At 52.0% G+C, this 14,440-nt stretch overlaps 1 protein-coding gene across 1 annotated transcript in view; it reads left to right on the plus strand.

Moving 5' to 3' along the window:
• Positions 1–7,093, plus strand: part of MMD2 (monocyte to macrophage differentiation associated 2) — a 46,650-nt gene extending 39,557 nt beyond the window's left edge. Inside the window, exons 5-7 of the mRNA XM_069485677.1 lie at positions 2,435–2,536; positions 3,393–3,462; positions 6,890–7,093. Coding sequence (XP_069341778.1) covers positions 2,435–2,536; positions 3,393–3,462; positions 6,890–7,093 — 376 coding nt within the window. The remainder of the gene's footprint in view (positions 1–2,434; positions 2,537–3,392; positions 3,463–6,889) is intronic.
• The last annotated feature ends 7,347 nt before the right edge of the window (positions 7,094–14,440 follow it).

The raw sequence follows: 14,440 nt of genomic DNA on the forward strand, positions 1-14,440 counted from the left end.
CAGAATACAGTCAGGAGACAGAAACCATACAATGATTTGAACAAGAAAAACTTAATCCAGGCATACCTCAGAGTACACTGGGTTTGGTTCCAGACCATTGCAATATAAAGTGAGTATCATGATAAAGCTAGTCACAGGAATTTTATGGTTTCCATAGTGCATATAAAAGTTGCATTTACACTATCCTGTAGTCTGTTCAGTGTGCAATAGCATTATATCTAAAAAAAAACAATGTACATACCTTAATTAAAAAATACTTTATTGCTAAAAATGCTAACAATCATCTGAGCCTTTAGCAAGTCATGATCTTCTTGCTGGTGGAGGGTCTTGCCTCGATGTTGAAGGCCTGGCTCTGGGTTAGGCTTTGGCTTAAGGGACTGTTGTGGCTGGTTTGATCCTCTATCCAGACCACTAAAACTTTCCTCATATCAGCAATGAGGCTGTTTCTTTTTCTTATCATTTGTGTGTTCACTGGAGGAACACTTTTCATTTCCTTCAAGAACTTCTCCTTTGCATTCACAACTTGGCTAACTGTTTGGTGCAAGAGGCCCAGCTTTCGGCCTCTCTCAGCTTTCGACGTGCCTTCCTCACCAGCTTAATCATTTCTGGCTTTTGACTTAAAGTGAGAGACGTGCAATTCTCCCTTTCACTTGCACACTTCAGAGCCCACTGTAGGGTTATTAACTGGCCTGATTTCAATATTGCTGTGTCCTAGGGGACAGGGAGGGCTGAGGAGAGGGAGAGAGATGGGGGAATGGCAGCCGTGGAGCAGCCAGAACACACACATTTATTGTTTGCCGTCTTATGTGGTGTGGTTTGTGGCTCCTCAAAACAATTATAATAGTAATGACGAAGATCACTGACCACAGATCACCATAACAGCAATAATAACAATGAAAAAGTTTGAAATATTGTGAGAATCACCAACATGTGACACAGAGACACGAAATGAGCACGTGGAAAAATGGCATTGATAGACTTGCTCGATGCGGGGTCGCCACAACCCTTAATTTGTTTAAAAAATGCAATATCTGCAAAGTGCAATAAAGTGAAGCACAGTAAAGCGAGGTGTGCCTATATCGAGAATTATTAACAGAGGACTGAAGTGACGGAGAACGGATGAATGAGAGTTCAAGACAATTCTAAAGAACACAGTCGTAGCAGATATAGGGACACCTCCTACCCTTAGGGCCGAAGGTGAGCTCAGGTGCCCAAGGAAGAGCCCCCTCCTCCGCCCAGGGCTGAGATTCCACCTCATGTGAAAGGACGTGGCCTTGGCATGCTGGATGGCAGAGGTCAATGACGAGCCCGCTTGTGCGACATGCTGGAAATCTTCCCTCCAGGGAGCCAGGGAGGCCATCCACAGGGGCTGCTGGTCCTGGGCATGTGCTCCATGCTGGGGAGCTGCCGTGGGTGCTGCTGGGACCAGGAGATGGGGAGGTCTCCTCTGTGGGGCCCTAGAACATTTCTGTGCAGTTCAGTGAGGACACCTCTAGGCGGCCGGACAATCAGCTTGCTGAACGGGAAGCCCTGTGGGGACCCCGAGTGTGCATGTGGGGCTGAAGAGGGGTGCTGGGAGTAGCTGCCTGGGCTGGGGCACAGCCTGCTCTGTCCGGGGTCCCCGGCTGTGCTGCTTTTACCTAAGTCAACAGCTGGAGAAGACACATGGAGGCCACATGCTGGAGAAAGCTGCACCCTGCTGGCACTAATGCTGGAGAAACCACCGGGCTGAGCAGTGGAGAAAGAAGCACATGTTCCAGGATTCTGGTGGAAGAACCATAGGAATCCGGAAAGAAGAGCCTTTTTTCCTGCAAAGTCTCTCCAGTGCCCCCTACTGCCAAGACCCGACATTGTGCCTGCTGCAGAGGAAGACTATTCATAAGGCCCAGCTACATTGTCACAGAACAGGCAAAAAGGATCAAACTGGAGCTGAAAGGCAATGAATTAATAACCAACACAGGTGGATACCATCTTTATTCTCCCTTCCCCTTTTGGTAGCCAACTGGGTGGATTTAAGGCTTTTCCCGCTGGGACCAATGATGGATAACGTCTGTATGTGACTTTACACACGCACAAAACAGCTTTTCTTTGTCTAGCTGCCGGAATGAGTGGAGACATGCACTTCAAAGTTTGATAGATTTGATAGATTGCACCAGATTGCCCTCCAGACAGGCTTTACTCACACATTCTCCCGCTTGTTTGAGGCGCTCTTTCCCTTTGCTCTTGGACATTATCCATTTTGTTAATTTTCCTCTAATAATCACTTGCTGTTTCAATTTGTCTAGTGTTCTTTCTGCCTCTTCGCGAGCCTTCCTGTGAGAGCCCATGTCTCACATGTGGGCTTCTCTGGGGTCGGTTTCCTGTGACAATCTGGCCCTTGGGGGCTAGGTCCTGGCAGGGCCCCTCAGGCTGTGTCCTCGGCTCTCTCTTCCAGGCTGAACCTCCGGGAGCTGGGCCCCTGGGCCTCCCACATGCGCTGGCTGGTCTGGATCATGGCCTCTGTTGGCACCGTCTATGTCTTCTTCTTCCATGAGCGGTAAGCCCGGCCCGGAGGTCTCCGGTGGGTGGGGTTCCCCTTGGTGCTCCAGCAGACCCTCCTCCATGCCCCTGAGCAGGCGAGATCCCAGGATGACCCCCCAAGCACGCGGGCATGGCTCTGGCGGGCATTCCAGCGTTCAGGCCCATGCATAGTCACCAGGCCCCACAGCCCATAGGGTGAACCTGAAGACTTTGTCAAAAAGACATCATAGGTTCCTAAATTGTTGAGCTGGGTCGCATGTCACCTGCCTTCCCTACACTGTGTTAGCAGATGGCGGGGAAAAGCTCTGAGAGAGCCACATGCCCTGTCCCCCCATCCTGCCAAGTGACATCCCTGCCAAGGGTTGAGAATAATTAGGGAAAGAAACTGTAGGGGCAAAAGGGAATAACAGATTGCTGCAGCCTCGGGGCCCAGGGGCCTCTGGAGGTCATTTAATCTGGGGCAGCAAATAGGTTTCAGGTGATGCAGCAACTCGGCTTGATTGAGAGTGGCTGCTGGGGCCCTGTGGGAAAAAATGCTGGGATCGAATAGTAATGTCTGCCCAGGGCTGAGCATGGGGAGGGAGTGCCCATGTGAGTGCTGTGCCCAATATTTGTAACCCCTGTTCTAGCTCCAGCATGCCATTTTACAGATGTGGAAACTGAGTCTCAGAGAGGGGAAGTGCCCAAGGTCACGCAACTGCCAGCACCTGTTGGATGTGGCTGGATAAAATATGAGCCAAAGAGTGCGGGACAGAGCCTTCTTCTCACTGTTCTGGTCAGGTTGTCCCCTCTTCCCCAGAAACAGGGAGCTGTACGCTGTCTCCTCCCGGGGAGGCGCGTCCTGAGGTTGAGGTGGCTTGTCTTCCTGCCAGGTACAAACTTGTGGAGCTGCTCTGCTACGTCGTGATGGGCTTCTTCCCCGCCCTGGTCATCCTGTCAATGGTAAGTCCCACCTGCCCGGTGTTGGGGGCGGGGGGTGGGGAACTCACATGCACTGGAGGGGACCGACAGTGTCCGAGTTGGACCTGACTCTCGAGGTTGTCAAGTCAAGCCCTTTCCTTTGGCAGATGGGGAAACTGAGGCCTAGCATGACTTGCCTAAAGAGGCAGTAGGACATAGGGGCTAGTCCTGGGCCCTGCCCGCTGGCTTCTCTGCCATAACTCTGCCTAACCTTGGGCGAGTTCGCTAACCTCTCTCTGCTTCTTTCTTCCCGTCTGTTTATGGATGGAATGAGAAAATCCATGTACGGTGCTTGGAACAGAGTAGGTATTCAGTTGCTAAATTAAATCTATCATAATAATCCCATAATTGGCAACGGGGGGGCCGAATCGCAGTCTCAGGTCTGCCGACCCCTCCCTCCCGTGTTTCCGCGTCCTAAACTGCATCTGGACACACGTGGTGACCAGGCGCAGCAGGAGCAGCCGGGTCCCCTTCTTTAGCCCTTAGGGAGTGCAGGAGACCTCCCCTCCCCAACCCCGGGATCTTACTGCCTCATCCCAGGCGTCCTTGGGACGATGCACAAATAAGGACACCCAGGCTCTGAGAGAGGAAGTGACCCGCCAAGGCCATGCAGCCCCCATGTGGCTGAGCTGGGACTTGACCCCATAGCTCTGACTTCGAGTGTCCTTGGTGTCTTTGACCCGCACTGTGTGGCACCTCTGAGGGTGGGGGCTTTAGGCAGAGGACTGAGGGCCCTGGACAGGGAAAGGAAGCAGATCCAGTGGCCATGGGTGGGTCGCCTCTCCTCCCCTCTCTGAGCCTCAGTTTCTCCATCTGTCAAATGGGTACAGCCACCTTAGCCAGCTCACCCTACTAGGTTGGATGACAGATTCTTATTTTTAAGTTATTATTGTCAAATGTTTAAGCTTTTACGCAGCCAAATCTAACAGGTGTTTAACAAATTTTATGGCTGTTTCCTTCAGTGTTATGGTGAGGAAGGTGTTTGCTCTAAGGACTGTATTTTTTCCAGTTTCCTTTATGGTTTACTTTTTAATTCTTCATTCTCACTGCAATTTCTTTTGTATACAGTGATCCTCCCTAAATGATTAGCCAGTTGTATCATTTTTCATTTATTTACCTCTTTAAAAGTGCATTTTATCATATGTTAAATTCATATGTGTGTGTGTGTGTGTGTGCGTCCATTTCTGAGGTTTCAGTTCTTGTCGACTGGCCTGTTTTTATGAGTACCAAACTGTTTTACTAATTGTAGATTTAATTGTTTTTAATAATTGGCAGTGAAGTCACACCCTATTATTCTACCTATTGAACAGTTTCCGTATGATTTGTATTTCTTTTTCCAGATTACCTTCTTTTTCTTCCTTTCAGTTTATTTTTATTTAAACATATATTTAAGTGATATCTATTAAATTATAAAATAACCATCAAAGTATGTATTAGATATTTAAATGCATGTATATACTTATCTATAGTAGATGTATATTTAATTACATATTCACTGCAAAAAATGAGTCCAGTAGGCAAATGTCACCCTTCCTCCTCCCCGTACGATGGCCCAGCTGTGACCAATGCTCATGAATTGTTGTGTGCCTTTTCCATTTTTAAAATGTATGTGCGAGTGTATGTGGATGTGCAGATACACTGACTTCTTTGCTTATTTGTTTTTCTTTTACAAATATGAGGTCATTCTCTGTGCTCTGCAGTCTTCTTTTCTCCTTATCACAATGCTATGGGCGTTTTTCCATGACTGCCACATCGTGTAACACCTGCCTCGTTAGGTTGTTGTGAAGATGACATTAGATGACTCAAGTAAGGCACGTAGGACAGGGCTTGGCACAGAGTAAGTGCTAAGAAATACTGGGTGTTAATATTATTACATAATTAATATTCAATGATAGGCCAGGTATGGTGGCTTACGCCTACAAATTCCGGTACTTTCAGAGGCCAAATCGGGAGGATTGCCCGAGGCCAGGAGTTTGAAACCAGCCTGGGCAACATAGCAAGACCCTGTTTCTATAAAAAAAATTTAAAAATTAGCCAGGCGTGGTGGTGTGCACCTGTAGTCCCAGCTACTTGGGAGGCTGAAGTGGGAGGATTGCCTGAGCCCAGGAGTTTGAGGTTCCACTGAGCTGTGATTGTGCCACTGCACTCCAGCCTGGGTGACAGAGCGAGACCCTGTCCCCCCCCCAAAAAAAATAGATAATAATATTCTTGAGGACTGAGTGAATCTCAGTGATTGTATTATATATATGTACAATGAAATAATGTGGAGTTGTTCAAAAGACTGAGAGGATTTGTCTATGATCTGCAGGAGACTTTATTTAGTGGAAAATCAGGTTGCAGAACGATAGGGATGGTGTGAGCCCATTGATCTAAAAATGATTAGTTCCTATGCACAAATACATATATATGAAGTGCATATAGGATATTGTAATCATATGGGGAATTTCTGGAAGGATACCGTAAAATACTGTTAAGGGTGGTTACCTGTAGGAAGTGGACCTGGTGGGTGAGGGCCAGGGTTTGGCAGGTTCTTACTGCTCAATTTCCTCCTATTCTACAGGGTTCTTTTCTCTACAAACAACTCACTCTCACAGTGCTCGCCTCTAGGGGCTAGGATCATGACTGTTTTGTTTTGCTTTGTGTTCTCTAAATTTTTGTTTTTTGCCATGGACGTATATTACTTTTTTTATACATACCATTTACCATCTTTAAGTGCATCGTCAGGGGCATTAAGCACATTCACACTATCATGCAGCCATCACTGCCGCCCAGCTCCGGAGCTTTCCTCATCTTCCCAAACTGAAACTCCAGACCCGTTGCACACTGACTCCCCTTACCACGTCTCCCCAGCCCTTGGCACCCACCGCTCTACTTTCTGTCTTAGGAATGTGAACCCTCCCGGGGCCTCATCTAAGTGGACTCATACAGTATAAGTCCTTTTGTGACCGGCTTATTTCACTTAGCATCGTGTCCTCAGGGTTCACCCAAGTTGTGGCAGGTGTCAGCGTTTCATTCCTCCTTAAAGCTGAGTGACGTTCCACCGCGGGTGTGTATATCTCATTTTGCTCATCCATTCATTTGTTGGCATTTGCGTTGCTTTTGTCTATTGTGAATTTGCTGCTGTGAGACCCTGCTTTCAGTTCTTTGGGTACATGGCCAAATGTGTTACTTTTTAGAAAAGATAATAAGCTATAAAAATATTCTTTGGGATTTTGTTAGAAATGAGAGTTTCTATCATGTGAGGACTAATTTGGGGAGAACTGCTGACATCAACGGTGTGAGCGCCGCACCCCCCACCCCCTCCCTGGGAGTCTGGGCTGGCGTTGCCTGCTGCGTGTCTTTTAGTTTTGGGGTAGGGGGGAACGGCTGGTTGCTCTCTGACCTGTGCCCACCCTGTCCTTGCCGACAGCCCAACACCGAGGGCATCTGGGAGCTGGTGACCGGAGGGCTGTTCTACTGCCTGGGCATGGTGTTCTTCAAGAGTGACGGCAGGATCCCCTTTGCTCACGCCATCTGGCACCTCTTTGTGGCATTCGGTGCTGGTACCCACTACTATGCCATCTGGAGGTACCTCTATCTACCCAGCACCCTGCAGACCAAGGTGTCCAAATGAAGTGGCCCAGACTGCACGGGTCATTTGGGCTTTTGGAGTGGAGCCTCACAGGAAGTGTTTCTGCGATCTTCAGCCCAGCGCACGGTGCCGAGCCTGTCTGCCCTTTGGTGGGAGAGTTTTTGATGGGTCTGAGGTTACTTCTGGTGACAGCCAGACCATCCCTCGAGCCCCCAGGGAGAAAGAAAGCAGTTAGTCATTTTTACAGAGGAGCGATTAACCCTATAATGTGCTTTCGTTTTAGACAAGTGTTTCCTAATACAAGCAACATTAACATCTTCAGGAAGGGAAGCGGACATTGTCCAAGCAAATTGGGGAAAGACAGGCCAATATGTGCTTTTTAGGGTCCTGAGGAACCTGGCCTGAGGCCGGTGGGTTGTTTATCCCTGGCTGGCCAGGGCCTCCCTCTGTGCTACCAAAGTCCTGGCAGGGGAATTGTCCCCTGTTCAGGGAACGTCGCCCAGCTTGTAGATGGGGCGTGGTGAGTAGCCCTGACTGCAGCAGACACACCCATCAACTGCAGCTGTGTGTGGTGACGGGATTCCTTCCAGCGCAGTGTTCAGGGCAGCCGCTACCTGTGGACTTGGCACTCGGGGTGGAACCTCCTTGCCTGTCCTGCCCAGTGTGCTCAGAAATGGGATGGTGGCCGGAGTGGTCTCCATCCGGGGAGCGCATCCATCTCTTTCTCCCCTCGTCCCGTCTCCCTTCTGGGGAAGCTCCTGGCCTGGGCAGTTTGGGGGCAGTGGGGCGAGGCTGAGGCTCACGCCCGGGCAGCCCCCGATGTCCTGCTCTACCACAGCTGGTCAGTTCAGAGGGGCGTGAGCAGCTGGGGGGAAGATGCTGTTACTTGGTTATTTCTTCTCATTCCCCCCCCCCCAAAATCCAGAGAAATTTCAAGAGCTGCTCATTCATAAGAGGGACAGGCAGATCCTGGGAACTTGCTCACTTGCGCCATGTTTAGGGTTTGCGATGCCGGTGTCTGGATTCTCTCTTGGTGCCGGTCTAAGATGCACCCGAGGGAAGGCACGTGGGTCCGGGCAGAGTATCTGGGACACCCTCAACCTCTGAAGTGCCCAGTGGCCCAGCAACGAGGCTTCTGGGGGCCTATCTGCACGCCCCCCTCAGGGCTGGGCCGGCCTCTCGGTAAAATGTCCCTTGGACATTTGCTGGGGAGGCCAGTGGCAGGCCCAGCTCCGGGCTCTGAGCTGGAATCTCAGAATCTCTGGGGGAAGAGTCTGTCTCAGGTCAGGAGGTCCTTACTCTACGACTCGCAGCCAGAGTGGGTGGGTGAGGGGGGCAGAGAGAGGGTGCCTTACACTTAGCTCTAGCACATTCCAGGGGATTCTAGGACTCTGGCATCCGGAATCCCATGTGTCCAAGCCAGTATTAAATCATCTTGACACATTCCTCGGACAAACGGCTTGTGAGCTAGGAGACGCTACAGGGGTAGGTTTTGTCCTCCTGCCTGTGTGAGTGTGTGCGTGCGTGTGCACGCGTGCGTGTGCGTGTGTGTGTGTGTGTGTGTGTGTGTCTGCACAGGCGCTCCTACCCCTGGGGACTGTCTTCTGTAGGCCTGCCCTGTGGAGCTCAGCAAGTGTTTCCCGCCAGGGTCAGGGGTGGAGGTCAGAGGGGGAGGGAAGCTTTGCAGGGGAGAGGCTCACCCCTGACTGGGTGAGGTCCCCTGCAGGGACACTGACACTTGACCTCTAGGAGGGCCTGAGGCTGGTAGGGGGGAGCCACGTGGGTTCTGGTTTGCCATCTAGGAGGCTCCCAAAGCATGGCACCGTGCCAGGCCAAGATGCTGTTGGGGGCCAGTGACTCGGGGCTTTTTTTCCTCAGTCTGACTCCTGCCCCTCCCGTGCCCCTCTTCCTGGGTATTTGGTCTTATGTTTCCCAAGACGGCCTACCCCTCGTGCCCCTGCACCTTCCAAGGCGGGTCCCTCTGGTGGGAACTCTGTTTACCCCTCATCCACTCAACACACTCCTCCTCATCCTTCAGAGCCCAGCTCAGGCATCAGCATCAGGGAACTTCTGGCCTTCATCTGACCTTGGGGCTCTCCTCTGATCCCCGTCATGCCCTGTGCTCGGAGCCCTGTCCTTCCCCACACAAGTGCAGCTCCTGAAGGGAGGATCTGTGTCTTTCTAGACTTGGGATCAAATCAGCATCCCCCATTTTTGAGAGCTTGGGCCAGTTCCCTAACCTCTCTGAGCCTCAGTGTTCTCAGCTATAAGATGGGTATAGCAAGGCAGCACTTTGCAGGGCTGCCTGAAGATGCAGTGGGGTAATAGATGCACAACACTCTGCCAGGTCTGTTAGTAGTTGGCTTGGAAGATGGACTGGTAATAGAAGATAATAATGAAGATGACCCTTTTCCAGGGGTGTTGGCCAAAGGAATGAATCACTAATGGTGGAGTTTCCAACTGTGGACATGTTGGTGAGGATGCTGGGGGGCATTCTGAAGGGCCTCGGATGCACTTCCTCCCCTAGCTCCAACTCAGGACATGCTTCCCATAAACGCTTTCTCTTCCTCAGCATCATTCTGGAAGTTTTCTAGGGTTCTATTTCACCCAAACCCAGACCTGTATCTCCTCCAAACACATCACAAATAGTGCAGGAAAGGAAAAGAAGGTCCCTATGCCAGTCCCTCCCGTGGTAAGGCTCTGTCCCGGGAGCGTTCGAGGCCGTGTGCTGGACGTGTGAGGTAGAGAGGGCACACACTGGACAGTCAGGGGCCAGCACTCTCTTCCTGCCCATCCCTGGGACCATCGAGTCTCAGGTGACCCAGCAGAGCTGTTGTCATGCCCTCAGTTGCAGTGAGAGCAGTGGGCAGCAGATTGGCCTGGTTGACATTCTGGGCTCTTCGGTGACTGATCCCGAGCTCGGCCAGGTGAGCAAAGGCAGGAGGGGGTGGGGTGGGGGTCCCACTTGGCGGGCTCTCGGGAAGGCAGCTATGAGGGTGGCCCTAGCAATGCACCTCCCGCTCCACACCTGGGAGGGCTTCCCTGTAAGGCCCAGAGCGGAGCTTGGCTAGGGCTGTCCCCAGGGCAGCAGCCTCTTGGCCGGGGAAGGATTTGAGTCCATGTCACAGACAGAGCTGCCTTTCCCGCTTGGCTGGAGGCTGGAGGTGTGGCGTGAGCAGGGAAGAGGCTGCTTCTCTCCATCCGCACCTGGCTCAGGTCGGGGAGAGCCCTCCGAAAGCCCTGGGGCGGGAGGGATGCAGAGATGGGATTGGCAGGTGAGTCTAAAGATAGAAAGCCACCTCGGTCGTGGGTGGGATGCTCGCACAGTGGGTGACTTAGACAGCCCTGAAAGCCTGCAGAGCGCTGTTGCGGTCCCGGGTTTTCAGCTCACTAACCTCTCTTTCCGTGCCAGTCTGCAACAGCTGCAGAGTGTTGTCCCCAAGCTCCGCCTGAGTCCCTGCTGTCGGGCTCAGGAGGTGGGGGTGGGGACAGCTCAGGCTGTGCAGGGAGGCAAGAGGGGGCAGATAGAGCTCTGAGGGCAGGGAGATGGGCACCTGTCAAAGCTGCCACCGTGCACTGTGTACCCAGATGCTGAAATGTGGGCTCTGGGAACAGCCTGGGGGGGCGGTCTGGAAAGAGCCAGTGAAAACCCAGCAGCCACCTCCACTGGGTGTGCTGACGTCACAGGGCTGGTGTTCGGCAGGTGCAAAGTGGGGGAACAGGAAGTTGGGGAGGCAGAGGCTGGCCCGTCGGGAGCTCCTCTGGTGCCAGGCTCTCTGTGCTGTGGTTTTACAAATGCTGTCTCTGCTGACTGACACACACTGTCCCCGTGGGGTAAGGGTCATTAGCTCCCCTTACAAAGCAGGCAGCCAGGGCACAGAGAGGTTTGTGACTTTCCCAAGGGCACCTGGTTTCCAACTGGCAGAGCCAAGCTTGGAAGCAGGGACTATCTAATGCCCAGGTGTCCTGCCCTTGGCCAGACCTTGCTGCTTCGGAGGAAACCCACCCTCCCAAGTCTCTCCCTCAGGGAGCAAAGCGGAGATTAAAAAAAAAATGAACAATAATTTTTCAAAACCTCTGATATGCAGCCTTGCCAATTGCCGTGGTGTGAATACTCCCACTGTGGCCTGTCTGGGGCAGCCAAGTGGCATTGCTGAGGATGGACTATGGCCAGGTCCGGCTTCCCGCTGCCCAGCGCCTCCCAATGTGCCCCCCCCCCCCCCGGAAAGCCACCAGGGGTGTGGAGTCGGCGAGAAGAACCCAGCCCCAAAGGGTCCCTATGCAGGGTGGGTCTGTCACTGAGACGCTGGGGAACGTCATCCTAGGAGTCTGGATTTTGGAGCCAGTCAGACCTGACCCGAAGCCAGCTCTGCACGGACCAGCAGGCAAGACCCTTGGACGAGACCTTTGTTCTCTCTGTGCCTCAGTTTCTGCATTTGTAAAATGGAGATTGTGATCAGCAAATGCTACATATCAGAGTTTGGGAGGTTTGTTTTTGTTTTCATTTTACAAAAAAGGGCTCTTTCATGGATTTGGGGACTAAGACTCAGAGAGGTTAAGCAGCTTGTCCGAGGGCACACAGCTAGGGAGTGGCAGACACGTGCTCTCTCCCCTTCCAAACCCGGGCACCCCCACTTCAGGCTCCCAGCCCACGGGAAGCAGCAGCTGCGATGACAGTGGGCGCCGCCTTCTGCTTCCGCCCGTGCACGTGCTCGCAAGGGTTACAACAGAGGACGTCACGTGTCAGGGAGCCTCTGAAAACCTTTGCTGTGCATGGGTGAAGGAATAAGAGGGAAAAAGACAAATAATGTCGTAGTGTTATCATGAAAATGGTTAGGCTTCTTGAACCCCTCAAAAGGGTGTTGGAGATCCCCGGGGCACCCAGACTAAACACTTGAGAACCAACAATCTAGAGTTTTCCCCTTCATTTTATAGCTGGTTTTACTTCGTCAGTGGCAGTTTTCATAGGCGGAGACCACCCCGTTTTAGCCATTTTTGCCTGTTTTAGACAGATCTGGAGACATAGGCAGGACCGGGAGACGGAGGGGTGTGAGCCGTGGGTGGGGGAGACTCTGGGAGTTTGAGGGCAGGTGCCGTGGGCACAGGACCCAGCTCTTAGCAGGTGCTTGGCACACACTTGTGGAACAGGCAGAGGAGGGTGAGCTTGGCCTTGGCCACTCGGCCTTCCTACCTCTTCCTCCTCGTCTGAGGTTGCCCAGGGAGCCTCATGTAAGCGTCGGCCCCTTTGCATCAGGGTTGGAGAGAGGCGAATTCACAATTGTGGTCTGCGTGGACACTTCCCTGGCCTTTACTCTTGGTGGCCTTGAACGTGCAGAAGACAAATCACAGAGCCAGTGGGAGGCTCCCCGGTTAGTTCTCCCAGCTCAAGTTTGCAATGAGCTCTGACTCTGCCCTGGGTGGGTCTGCAGTGTGCAAACACCCTGGCCAACCGTGCGCCCACCCTGGGGTTACAGGACGAGTTAGGCAGTGCCCTGGGGTGAAACGGACATGGCATGGGTCAGTTCTGTGCCATGGTGAGCACCAAGGAGGCCCCTGAGGAGGGAGCCAGAGACGCATCAGGGCTCCTCTGCAGGTTGAGGGAGCGTCTATCCAAGTGACTGGCAAGGAGGTTGGTTTTGTTAAATATTAACATAAATATTTTTTTTCATTAAAATAATATATGCTTATTACAGAAATGTCATGACATACCAGCAAGGTAGAGAATACTACCCACGGTCTCCCCACCCCACATAGCCACTCTTAGCCTTTCAGTGGCTTTGTTTTTGTGTTTCCCCAACTCCACATGTAGTATTTTCCTTTGACGTTTTCCTCTCTTGCCACAAACACTTTTATATCCTATTTTTAAAGTATTTTTTCGTGTTCTTTCAAGCCCTTTGCAAACATTACTTTGGAAGTCTGCATGGAGTGGATGTGCCGAGGTTTCTTTAGCTGCTCTCGTAACGCAGGGGATACACGTCTGTGCGTGTAGACACAGTCTGTGATGAGGTGCGTTTGACATAAAGCTCCCCACCCCCATATTCAGGGCATTTTTCTTAGGCCATGTTAAGTTAGGTAGAACTTGCCTTGTGCTGTCTGTGCCACCCAGCCAGGGCTGGCTGCTGTCACTGGACTGACTGTTCCCCACAACTGGCCACTGTCCCCATCCCTGGGGGAGCCTGGGCATCTGGGGACCTACGGCCTGGGAGCTGCCGATCAGCTGATTGATCTGGAAGATCGAGAATAGTCAACTGTGGTGTGAACAGTGAGATGTGGAGGGCAGAGGGGAGGTGGTGAGCTTGTTCCACAGCTGATCAGGTCTGTGGAGGAAGACGTGGTGTGGGTCGTGGAAGGGACACCGCTGGAGGCAGAGCCACCAGGGCCTTTTGTGATGAGGGGACCAACTCCCGTCTAATGCTGTTCTACTGCTGGTGGGAGATGAGTGAGGATATCGGTTCTGTACATGCTATGGCTCCCTGGAGATTGCCTGTTAAATATTCAGGCTTTTTGTGAGTCATTAAACCACTGGTAGCATGAAATTGGCCAAGGTGGGAGTATTTACACCACGGCAATTGGCAAATGCCACAAATCAGAGCTTAATGCTTTGGAGAGCGGGTTGACCAGCATGCAGCTGCCTGCACTCCAGGCACACGTTTCACCTTCCGCCCTCCTCTTTATAACAGGTAAGACATGCAGATATGAACATGCAAACATTTACATCCCTCCTCTCATATATTTCTGCCCCAAAACCTGGCAAGGCAAAATGACTGTTTCTGTGTTACATGGGGTAACTGAGGCTGCTTAGAAAGGTTAAGTGGCTTGCCCAAGGTCATCCAGCTGGTGGGGCAGGGCCTGGAATCTGGCTGGTGGTCCTTGGGTGTCACAATCTTCCTCTTTCCATAGCACGGGGCTGTTTTGCTTCCAGAGGGCTGAGATCTGGGGCAATAGGTTAAAGCCATCTCCCTAAAGTCCTCCCGGCAGCCCTGTCTCCTGGCTTCTGCATTCCTGGTTCTGTCAATTTTGCCTGAGCTTTGAAAGATCTGAGGATGCAAACACTCATGTTTTCTGCTCCTGTCTCAGGCCAGGCCACCTCAGGGCTGGTAAAGGCTGGAACTCTCTCTGGTGGGCAAGGACACTTTGTGCCCAGAGCCTCCCGTGGGGCCTGCAGCCCTTGTGCCCCAAGCTCTGGGGAAGCCTTTTGTTGTCAGGGCTCGACTGGGCAGGGAAGAGGCCATGGGCCTGTCTCCTGCAGTGTTCACATCTGTGCGGACAGCCTTCCCCACCAGCACCCACGAGATAAAGGGGGCATTTAAATACCTTAATATGGCAATATTTTTTTTTTTTTTTAAATTATGAGTCTGTACTTAGAGAGGCAACTTTTTATCCATGTGG

This window comes from Eulemur rufifrons, chromosome 14, assembly GCF_041146395.1.
Source record: "Eulemur rufifrons isolate Redbay chromosome 14, OSU_ERuf_1, whole genome shotgun sequence".
NCBI classification, from domain to species: Eukaryota; Metazoa; Chordata; class Mammalia; order Primates; family Lemuridae; genus Eulemur; species Eulemur rufifrons.